The sequence below is a fragment of the Anolis carolinensis genome, unplaced genomic scaffold (assembly GCF_035594765.1).
Source record: "Anolis carolinensis isolate JA03-04 unplaced genomic scaffold, rAnoCar3.1.pri scaffold_7, whole genome shotgun sequence".
NCBI classification, from domain to species: Eukaryota; Metazoa; Chordata; class Lepidosauria; order Squamata; family Dactyloidae; genus Anolis; species Anolis carolinensis.
Window position 1 is genome coordinate 5923636 of NW_026943818.1, and position 12602 is coordinate 5936237.

Below are 12602 nucleotides of genomic sequence, written 5' to 3' on the forward strand. Positions count from 1 at the left end.
TTCCCCCTTTTTCAAGACCACATTCATCACTGACACCAACTGTGGTACTAGCTCTTCCTTAAACGTTTTATAGTATAGGGTCGAAAGTCCATCTGCCCCAGGGGACTTATTTACTTTAGCCATATTTATTGTCCTGATTACTTTCTCTGGTGTAATAGTACCACAATTGTGAATATATATATAGCATTATTGAATGTGACACAATCACAGATCTGTAACTCTAGGTCAGGGGTCCCCAAATTAAGGCCCTGGGGCCACATGTGGCCATCAAAGCCATTTCTCCGGCCCCCGCGGCGGCTCCCTCCTCCTCCCTCGCCTAGTGCGCATCTTCCAAAGCTTTGCTTGTTTATGATGGTATTTTAATTATTATTTATTTAATAATTAATTATTAAGGAGTGCTTTGCTAGTGCTCTTGATGCACAAAGGCAGAAGGGGGTTGGGCTAAATGGCCCAAGGGGTCTCTTCCAACCCTCTTTACTATTATTATTATTATTATTATTATTGACACAAAGACACAGTATGACACAGCAAACAAGATAGATATGCTGGATTTCGTATCACAAAATCACAAGTCGAACACTTCCCAAGTGTCTAGGACTGTGTGATGTATTTTCGGATGATGCGTGCAGATCCCAGTAGGGTGGCCTTTTGCAGTTGGCAGATCGTAATTTTGTCAATGTCTATTGTTTCCAAATGCAGGCTGAGATCTTGGCACGGCACCCAGTGTGCCCATCACCACCGGGACCACCTGCACTGGTTTCTGCCATAGTTTTTGAAGTTCAATCTTGAGGTCCTGATAGCAGCTGAGTTTTTCCTGTTGTTTTTCGTCAATGCGACTGTCACCTGGGATGGCGACATCAATGATCCAAACCTTTTTCTTTTCCACAACTGTGATGTCTGGTGTGTTGTGTTCCAGAACTTTGTCAGTCTGGATTCAGAAGTCCCACAGTATCTTTGCGTGCTCATTTTCCAATACTTTCGCAGGTTTGTGATCCCACCAGTTCTTTGCTGCTGGAAGGTGGTATTTGAGGCATAACGTCCAATGAATCATAGTTGTGCCTCTGTTTGTAGTCTGTCTGTGCGATTTTCTTGCAGCAGCTGAGGATATGATCCATGGTTTCGTCGGTTTCCTTGCACAGTCTGCATTTTGGGTCACTGGCTGATTTTTTTGATCTTGGCCTTAATTGCCTTTGTCCTGATGTCTTGCTCCTGGGCTGCAAGGATCAGGCCTTCTGTCTCCTTCTTCAGGGTCCCATTCATGAGCCAGAGCCAGGTCTTCTCCTTATCAGCTTTTCCTTCAATTTTGTCAAGGAACTTTCCATGCAATGTTTTGTTGTGCCAGCTGTCAGCTCTAGTTTGTAGTGCGGTTTTCTTGTACTGGTTTTTTCTCTGCTGTGCTTTGAGGAGTTTCTGATTTTTGACTTCAATCAAAGCAGGTTCTTCACTTTGCTTTACATCTTCTGCCAGGGCATGTTCTTCTTTGACTGCTTGTTTGACTTCCAAGAGTCCTCTGCCCCCTGATCTTCTAGGCAGATATAGCCGGTCAACATCACTGCAAGGGTGCAGTGAATGATGAATGGTCATGAGTTTTCTTGTTTTTCTGTCCAAATTGTCCAGTCCATCTGTGTCCAGTTTATGATGCCAGCAGTATATCTTATGACAGGTATGGCCCAGGTGTTTATGGCCTTGATGGTGTTGCCTCCATTGAGCTTGCTTTTGAGAATTTTTCTGACCCTTTGTGTGTATTCTTTACTGACCACAGTCTTCACATATTCATGCTTGATGTTGTCCAGCTGTAATATGCCCAAATATTTATAGGCCTCTGGCTGGTGACACTTTATTTGTCAATGTCTATTGTATATGACCATTAGGCATATTTATGCCCTCACTGTCAATGATTTTTCCCTTCTTCAGTGCCACTGTCAAACATTTGTCCAAGCCAAACTCCATGCTGATATCAGTGCTAAAAATTCGGACAGTGTTAGTCAGAGACTGGATTTCAGTTTCCATTTTCCCATACAGCTTCAGGTCATCCATGTACATCAGATGCGAAATTTTGTGAGATTTCTTAGATGTTTGATAGCCGAGATTTGTTTTTTGTAAGATTGTTGAGAGGGGTCATGTCAATAATGAAAAGTAGAAGGGACAATGAGTCTCCCTGGAAAATTCCTCTTATTATTATTATTATTGACACAAAGACAGAGTATGATGCAGCAAACAAGATATATATGCTGGATTTCGTATCACAAAATCACAAGCTGAATACTTCCCAAGTGTTTAGGACTGTGTGATGTACGAGGGCTATCCAGAAAGTAGGTTACGTTTTAGAAATAAAAATGAACAAAGTATAGGAGAAAACATTTACCATATGCAGTTGAAAGCCTGACCCAAATACCACTTCTCAACATAGTCCTCATTGAAATCTAGGCACTTCTCGTAGCGATAAAAGAGTTTGGAAAGTCCTTCCCCACCAAACTTTCCCGCTTGGCTTGCGTCCTCAACCAGGCGGGAGTCCCTTCCCGCAGCTGCGCACGTGCATGTGCTCAACTTTCCCCCACACTCATCCTGGATCGCTCTGCTAAGGTTTTGCAAGAAGCACAACTTTCTTGTCCCAAAAAACGGTCGCCATAACCTTCCTTGCAAGCATTTGCAGCCCAATCTTGAACCAGTCTGTTGTTCCGTGATCTGTTCTTACTGTGGCTACTTGGTCTTTATACAGATTTCTCAGGAGACAGACAAGGTGACTTGGTATCCCCAGACCACCAAGAACATGCCATAGTTTTCCAGTGCCTCCCAAAAATGAATGTACTGCTAAAAAAAAACATCCAAAAAAACCAGCTCCTCTCAGCCCATTGGCAGCAATGGCAAACATAGGAGGCTCCTTTAAAAGTGTCAGGAGCTGAAGCAACAGCCTTGGGGCTGCTTTGCCTTGGCAAGAGGAAGCCAGTTTCAGAGGATTGCGTCAGGGCTTTACATAAAGGAAAGATCAGGGACAAAATGAAAATTCAACATTGGTATTTTCATTAAGACATCCTAGTCTATATATTTGTAGAAATGCTCTGACTCACTGCCTACATATTATAATTTATTATGCTTTATTTTATATAATAAAAGAACATACCTAAAATAAAAAAGTGATACAACAGACCATATTATAATTCTGCCTGAAATGCAGGCATTTATATACTACCATCTAAGGAAATTTATATACTACCATCTAAGGAAATACATTAAAAAGTATTTTTAATGTACTAAAAAGCAAAAATATACTACTCTAGGAGTAAGAACATGATTTATTACTAGCCTTAATGAAATATTGACTTATCATAAATGCTCTGTTAACTTTCTGTTATCATATCTCTCTCTTAACCAAATGATGACATACTGCTTGGAAATCTTTTAGTAGTAAATGTTTTGTAGTCAGTGTTTTAAATTCATTGTGATATTTTTGTGGTAAATTTGTAATACAGTAATTACTATATAATATTAGGGTGCATGGAACTACCTTTTCTGTCAAATGTGTTGTATGACATGATGTTTTGGTGCTTAATTAAGTTTCCCGCATTACCTAATTTGATGTTTAATCAGCTTTTCCTGAATCCCTTCTTGTTATCTAATATATCCACTTATCCAACGTTCTGCCGGCCTGTTTATGTTGGATAAGTGAGACTGTACTGTATATTTATTATCTTATTTTATCTGCTTAGAACTGGATTATATGAGGCCCCTTCTACACAGTTGTATAAAATGCACACTGAAGTGGATTATATGACAGTGTGGAATCAAAATAATCCAGTTCAAAGCAGATAATATAAGATTATAAATGGGTTATATAGCTGTGTGGAAAGGCCTTGAGTCTACACTGCCATATACTGTAATCCAGTTAAAATCTGATAATCTGTATTTTATAGGCAGTGTGGAAGAGGTCTAAGTGAGGTCTAACTCTGCCTGTCCCCTGGGCTGAGTGGGTTGCTAGGAGACCAAGTGGGCAGACCTTAGCCTTCTAACTGGCAGCAATTGGATAAAAACAATTATTCCTCTCCCTCTAATTAGGACTTTATTTTTCTTTCCTTTTTGTTGTATGAACGTAGAGGCATGGATGACGAATTGTGCTGCCAAGTTTAGTGTTTCTGGGATGTGTAGTTTTGTTGTTTTGTCCTGGGCCGAAATTTCATTACCCTTTAATATATATATAGACTAGGCCGAAATTTCATTACCTATATATATATATATATATATATATATAGATAGATAGATAGATAGATAGATAGATAGATGTGGAAGAGGCCTAAGTGAGGCCTAACTCTGCCTGTCCCCTGGGCTGAGTGGGTTGCTAGGAAACCAAGTGGGTGGAGCTTAGCCTTCTAACTGACAACAATTGGATAAAAACAATTATTCCTCTCCGTCTAATTAGGACTTTATTTTTCTTTACTTTTTGTTGTATGAACGTAGAGGCATGGATGAAGGGTTGTGCTGCCAAGTTTAGTGTTTCTGGGATGTGTAGTTTTATTGTTTTGTCCTGGGCCGAAATTTCATTACCCTTTTATATATATAGATGGATACTTTAGCTTTGTTTTTAGTTTTTTTCTCTCTCCCTTTTTGATCCTTTTTTTAATCGCAGTTTTCCTATTTTCTATACAATCAAATGTTCTCACTCTTTTGATGTTAATTTATCTTATACGGTAAAACTTCAATAAAAATATATTTTAAAAAATAGGGCCGCCGGTCGGTCGGTGCCTGGAGTGAATTCCCGAGAGTCTTTCCCATCTGCGCAACCAGAGTTAATGACCTAATTCTCCTCCCTTCCTGGACAATGCCACAACCTGTTCAGATGTTTTCAGCAAGTCTAATATACATTCACTCCCTGCTGACACATTGTCTTCCTTTTTCTATGGCAATTAAAAGGAAAAAATAGCAATAGTGAGTCGGCCAGGTCATGGAGCCGGCACTCCCCTGTCGCCATCTGCACTTCTGGGAATGTGCACAATGTGTACATTGAGGTAAGCAAACTGCACCTCTTGTGCGTTTGTCTCCATGCGTGTGCCTGCCTGTCTTATCTCCCCGCTTCTATCACATCGCTCTCTTTGCACCCAAGTCATGCAAACAATTTTAAAAAAACCTCTAGTCCAGTGTTTCTCAACTTTCCTAACTCCTTAATTCAGTTCCTCATGTTTTGGTGATCCCCAATCATAACATTATTTTCATTGCTTCTTCATAACTGTCGTTTTGCTACTGTGAATGTTTTCTTTTTTTGTACTTCCATTCTTCTTCTTTGCATTCCGTAAATAATAATAATAATAAAAATATCAAGTCCATCTGTTTTCATAAGGCTCAAATTTAAGATAAGACTGTCCAACTCTGATCAAATCATGATTCTCATCTTCTTCAATGTAAATGTGCTTATGTATCCTTTTAATAATAATAGAGTACAATAATACATGTAATAATAATAATAATAACTATAGGAAAATAATACATGTAATAATAAATAGAGTAAAATAATAAATGCAATAATAATAAGATCAGGGTGAAATAATAAATTATTATTATTATTAATACATTTATTATTTCAATATATTTATTATTACATGTATTATTTTCCTGTATTTATTATTATAAGGACACATAAGCACATTTACAATGAAGAAGATGAGAATAATGATTTAATCAGAGTTGGACAGTCTTATCTTAAATTTGAACTTGATTTAAATATTCAAAAACATTTAACCTACTGATGCCTCAATTAATGTAATTTTATTGGTATCTATTTTTATTTCTGAAATTTCCCACCCTCGGCTTATACTTGAGTCAATGATTTCCCAGTTTTTTGTGTGTGGTAAAATTAGATATTCGGGTCGGCTTATATTCGAGTATATACAGTACTTTATCTAGCCAGTCGTCTTTAGTTGGGTTTCTCCTTGCTTCCATAATTTAGCATATGCTATTCTTGCTGCTGTAGTTAGATAAACGAAAAGAATATTTTTATTTTTATCCCATTGCTCTTCTTCTTCCACTATGCTTAATAAAAAGTACTCCGGTTTTAATTGTATTTTGGTTTTAATAATCTGTTGACAAGTTGCATGGACCACTTTCCAATAATTTACCACTTTTTTGCATGCCCACCATGCATGGTAAAACGTGCCTTCTTGTTCACCACACTTCCAACATTTGTTTTGTGAACTTTTATACATTAATCCCAAATTTTGTGGTGTCCTATACCACCGGTACATCATTTTGTACCAATTCTTCTTTAAATCAGTTGCATAGGACGCATCTGAGTTGTGCACAGAACTGTGGATTTGTTGATTCCTTTGGCAAATATTTGCAGATTCCTTTGACGAAACAGGGATATAAACAGGATCTCAGATTTCCAGAATTTTAGTAATAAAGCCTAGATCCAAACATTGGTGAAGTTTAGGAGAAACTACAGTATATACTCGAGTATAAGCCGACCCGAATATAAGCCGAGGCACCTAATTTTATCACAAGAAAACTGGGAAAACATTGACTCCAATATAAGTCGAGAGTTGTAAATTTCAGAAATAAAAATAGATACCAATAAAATTTCATTAATCGAGGCATCGGTAGGTTAAATATTTTTGAATATTTACATAAAGCTCTAAGATAAGACTGTCTGATTAAATCATTATTCTCATCTTCTTCAATGTAAATACCCTTATGAATAATAATAATAATAATAATAATAATAATAATAATAATAATAATAATAATAAGTTTATTTGTATCCCGCCATGGGGCGGCTCACAGAAATATCAAATACAAGACAATAACAACATACAATACATCAATAAACAATAACATGCACCAATTGTAATATATAAAAACACACTTATTAAAAACATAGAATTTAAAAACAGTGATGTTGTAATAGTATGGTGAGGTTTTAATAGTAGATTAGCAAAGTGCACATTAATAATAATAGAGTAAAATAATAAATGTAATACAGTAGAGTCTCACTTATCCGACATAAACGGGCCGGCAGAATGTTGGATAAGCGAATATTTTGGATAATAAGGAGGGATTAAGGAAAATACTATTAAACATCAAAATAAGTTATGATTTTACAAATTAAGCACCAAAACATCATGTTATACAACAAATTTGACAGAAAAAGTAGTTCAATATGTAGTAATGCTATGTAGTAATTACTGTATTTACAAATTTAGCACCAAAATATCACGATTTATTAAAAACATTGACTACAAAAATGTGTTGGATAATCCAGAACCTTGGATAAGCGAGTCTTGGATAATATATCAGAGTGAAATAATAAATGTATTATTAATAATAAAAATAGAGTAAAATAAATGTAATACTAACAATAATAATGGAGTAAAATAATACATGTAATAATACCAATAATAATAGAGACAAATAATAAATGTAATAATACCAATAATAATAGAGAAAAATAATAAATGTAATAATACCAATAATAATAGAGAAAAATAATAAATGTAATACAGTAGAGTCTCACTTATCCAACATAAACGGGCCAGCAGAACATTGGATAAGCGAATATGTTGGATAATAAGGAAGGATTAAGGAAAAGCCTATTAAACATATAATTTTACAAATTAAGCACCAAAACAAAATTAAGCACCAAAATTAAGCACCAAATTTATACAACAAATTTGACAGAAAAAGTAGTTCAATACTCAGTAATGCTATGTAGTAATTACTGTATTTACGAATTTAGCACCAAAATATCACGATGTATTGAAAACATTGACTACAAAAATGTGTTGGATAATCCAGAATGTTGGATAAGTGAGACTCTACTGTAATACCAATAATAGAGAAAAATAATAAATGTAATAATACCAGTAATAATAGAGAAAAATAATAAATGTACCATATATTCTCAAGTATAAGCTGACCCAAATATAAGCCAACCAGGACCCTCACCTGAGTATAAGCTGAGGGGGGCTTTTTCAGTCCTAAAAAAAGGGCTGAAAAACTAACCTTATACTCGAGTATATACAGTAATGTTTTTCATGGTGTGTACCTATTGCTCTACTCACGTTTGCATGAGAGGGGCTTTTTCAGTCCTAAAAAAAAGGGCTGAGAAACTAGACTTATACTTGAATGTATACAGTATATATTTCAATGAAAAATGGAGGCACATGACAGTTTTTACGGAGATAAAGGAGGGGTAAAAATGATGTAAATAAATAATAAAGGTTCGGTCATTGGGGAAGATGTGCCAAAGAAGGACTTCTACCCAGACTTACCTTTTTCGTCTTCACTGTCGAGGCACAACAGTCTCCTTCGTCGTAGTTACAAAAGGCTCGGTTGTTGCTGGAGTCACAATAGTTATCTCCCATGAAAGGCTGGAAGGGGAAGACGGGGAAAAAAAAGAGACAACACTAAGAAGGAAGGACACAATCTTGTTTGTAAACACAAACTGACTTCAGAGGGACGTCTTCAATGTTCCATATAAATCTGGTATTCTCAAGGTGTCTTTCAAGGGGTAGTTTCAGACCACTCTCCACTAACTTCAGTGAATTATATTGGGATAGGGGTTGTGGTGGTGCAATGAATCATAGAATCATAGAATAGGAGAGTTGGAAAGAGACCTCATGGGCCATCCAGTCTGCTAAGAAGCAGGAAATCGCATTCAAAGCACCCCCGACAGATGGCCATCCAGCCTCTGTTTAAAAGCCTCCAAAGAAGGAGCCTCCACCACAGTCTGGGGCAGAGAGTTCCACTGTTGAACAGCCCTTCTCACAGTGAGGAAGTTCTTCCTGATGTTCAGGTGGAATCTCCTTCCCTGTAGTTTGAAGCCATTGCTCCATTGCATCCTAGTCTGCATGCACCCTAGTATGACTTCCCTTCACGTATTTGTACATGGCTATCATGTCTCCTCTCAGCCTTCTCTTCTGCAGGCTAAACATGTCCAGTTCTTTAAGCCGCTCCTCATAGGGCTTGTTCTCCAGACCCTTAATCATTTTAGTCGCCCTCCTTTGAACACCTTCCAGCTTGTCAACATCTCCCAGAATTGGACCCAGTGTGATTCCAGGTGTGGTCTGACCAAGGCAGAATAGAGGGGAGCAGGACTTCCCTGGATCTAGACGCTATTCCCCTATTGATCCAGGCCAGAATCCCGTTGGCTTTTTTTGCCGCCGCATCACATTGCTGGCTCATGTTTAACTTGTTCCCCACGAGGACTCCAAGGTCTTTTTCGCACACACTGCTGTCAAGCCAGGCATCGTCCCCCATTCTGTATCTTTGATTTCCATTTTTTCTGCCGAAGTGAAGTCTCTTGTATTTGTCCCTGTTGAACTTCATTGTGTTAGTTTTGGCCCATCTCTCTAGTCTGTCAAGATCGTTTTGAATTCTGCTCCTGTCTTCTGGAGTGTTAGCTATCCCTCCCAGTTTTGTGTCGTCTGCAAACTTGATGATCGTGCCTTCTGACCCTTCGTCTAAGTCGATAATAAAGATGTTGAACAGAACCGGGCCCAGGACGGAGCCCTGCGGCACTCCACTCGTGACTTCTTTCCAAGATGAAGACAACGCATTGGTGAGAATCACTCTTTGGGTTCGTTCGCTTAGCCAATTACAGATCCACCTAACCGTAGTTTTGTCTAGCCCACATTTTACTAGTTTGTTTGCCAGAAGGTTGTGAGGGACTTTGTCGAAGGCCTTACTGAAATCCAGGTACGCTACATCCACGGCATTCCCTGTATCGACCCAACTCGTAACTCTATCGAAAAAAGAGATCAGATGAGTCTGGCATGACTTGTTTTTGGTAAATCCGTGTTGACTATTAGCAATGACCGCATTTGTTTCTAAGTGTTTGCAGACCACTTCCTTAATGATCTTTTCCAGAATCTTGCCTGGTATCGACGTGAGGCTGACCGGATGGTAATTGTTTGGGTCGTTCTTTTTCCCCTTCTTGAAGATAAATAGGGACCACATTCACCCTCCTCCAATCTGCTGGGACTTCTCCTGTTCTCCAAGAACTCTCGAAGATAATTGCTAGTGGTTCTGAAATAACTTCCGCTAGTTCCTTCAATACTCTTGGATGTAGCTGATCTGGCCCTGGGGACTTGAATTCGTTTAGAGTGGTCAGGTGTTCCTATTTGGGGTTGGATTTCCCCCAATCCTTCGTCCAATGAGTTAAACCAGGCATGGGCAAACTTCAGCCCTCCAAGTGCTTTGGACTTTATATATATCTAGATGAGAGAAGAACTCTTGTCAGTTAGAGGCCAGTGTGAATGTTGTAGTTAATCACCTAAATTAGCATTGCATAGCTTCATCTCCTGGCTTCTTCCTGCCTGGGGGCATCCTTTGTTCAGAGTCGTTAGCTGCCCCTGGTTGATTCATGTCTGCAACTCCTTTGTTTTCAGAGTGTTGCTTCTTATTTACCAGAGAAATCAGCCATAGCAGAGCACTTGATAAACCAACCTGGACACAGTATATTATTTGAGAACACAGAAATGCTGGACCACTCCAACAACTATCATGTCAGACTACACAGAGAAGCCATTGAAATCCACAAGCATGTGGACAATTTCAACAGAAAGGAGGAAACCTTATGTGCTATAATTTCAATGAACTCTAAACCCTGTGGAATCGAACGGAAATCACTTCCCATTGCCTGGTTATTTCAAAAAAAAAATTCATTTTTTTTATTTTTTTATTTTTTATCTTTTCCCCCCCCCCGTCTTACTTTTCCTTTTTCATCACTAACTTATCTTTCTTTGTATCTATATCTTTTCTTGCCATACCCTTTTTATTCTAGTTTCCCTTCCCCTCACAATTGCAATTAGCAATTATATCTTTGTTTTTGTTTATGTTTTCGTAAATTCTGTTGAAAACGAATAAAAATTACTTATCAAAAAAGAGAGAGGAGGAAACCTTTGAAAATGAACAAAATCTGGCTCCCAGTATTAAAAAAACTCAAAAATCAGAACAGTAAATAAGAAGCAACACTCTGAAAACAGAAGAGTCCCAGACATGAATCAATGAGGGGCAGCTAACGACTCTGAACAAAGGATGCCCCCAGGCAGGAAGAAGCCAGGAGATGAAGCTATTCAATGCTAGTTAAGGTGACTAACTACAACATTCACACTTGCCTCCAACTGACAAAGAGTTCTCTCACCCTGGATTTTCCACAGATACAGTAGAGTCTCGCTTATCCAACGTAAATGGGCCGGCAGAACGTTGGATAAGCGAATATGTTGGATAATAAGGAGAGATTAAGGGTTTAAGGGAGAGGTTAAGGGGCCGGGCTGTGGCGCAGCTGGCTAGTAACCAGCTGCTATAAATCACTACTGACCGAGAGGTCATGAGTTCGAAGCCCGGGTCGGGTTAAGCCTCCGACCTTTAATAGCCCCGGCTTGCTGTTGACCTATGCAGCCCCGAAAGACAGTTGCACCTGTCAATTAGGGAAATTTAGGGACGCTTTATGCGGGAAGCTAATTTACACCATAAAACTGCCAGCAAAACACGAGGAAAGGAATGAGGAAGTACAGCCACTACTGGACGGTGAAGCAACAGCTCCCCCTGTGGCCGGAATCGTGAAGCTGGAAAAATGTTAAAAATGCCTCTGAGTCTGTCTAATGTATGTTGTTTGTCTGTTGGCATTGAATGTTTGCCATATATGTGTTCATTGTAATCGTCCCTGAGTCCCCTTCGGGGTGAGAAGGGCGGAATATAAATACTGTAAATAAATAAATAAATAAATAAATAAATAAGGAAAAGCCTATTAAACCTTAAATTAGGTTATGATTTTACAAATTAAGCAACAAAACATCATGTTATACAACAAATTTGACAGAAAAAGTAGTTCAATACTCAATAAATGCTATGTAGTAATTACTGTATTTATGAATTTAGCACCAAAATATCACGATATATTGAAAACATCGACTACAAAAATGCGTTGGATAATCCAGAGCGTTGGATAAGCGAGACTCTACTGTATATATAAACCTTCCTTGCTTAGTTTCTCCATGCCTCACAACCTCTGAGGATGCCTGCTATAGATGTGGGCGAAACGTCAGGAGAGAATGCTTCTGGAACATGGCCATTCAGCCCGGAAAACATACAACAACCCCAACCGTGGTTTCACTTGCCGCTTGGATCCTAATAAACTGCATGGTGTGCTTGTTTTGTAAGCATTGAGGCATCTGAAGAAGCATCCGCGAGGACACGTTGACTCTGCTTCCTTCCTAAAGAGCCAAGGTCATGCTCATAAATATTTCAAGGGGACACAGAAACATTTTAGACCCCAGTTGGGTTTGTTTTTTTTTTTTTTAATCGCCATTACGGCTTTCTGCAGATGTAAACACAGCCTTGCGGAACTGGAGAAGAGCATCAACACTTTCATGGTCCAGAAGAAGAGTGTTTCACTTGTTTATTTCCCAGTTTCCTCCCTTCTGTGTGTTTTTGCAGATGGAAACTTGCTCAAACTCTCCGACACTTAGCAGGTTGGAAGCAGGAACATTCCTTTGTGCAGGACAGGACTTTGTTTGAATACAGTTTTCCTGCTACTTTGGAAGAAGTTGGACTGGGTGGCCCACGAGGTCTTTTCCAACTCTATGATTTTATTCTACACTATTATTATTATTTAC

General features: G+C 38.5%; 1 protein-coding gene across 2 annotated transcripts in view; it reads right to left on the reverse strand.

Annotated features, from left to right (window-relative positions):
- pappa (pappalysin 1) overlaps positions 1–12602 on the reverse strand; it is a 234272-nt gene that overhangs the window by 11519 nt on the left and 210151 nt on the right. For both annotated transcript variants that reach the window (XM_062959690.1, XM_062959691.1), the window contains exon 21: positions 8256–8354. In XM_062959690.1, the coding sequence (XP_062815760.1) occupies positions 8256–8354 (99 nt within the window). The remainder of the gene's footprint in view (positions 1–8255; positions 8355–12602) is intronic.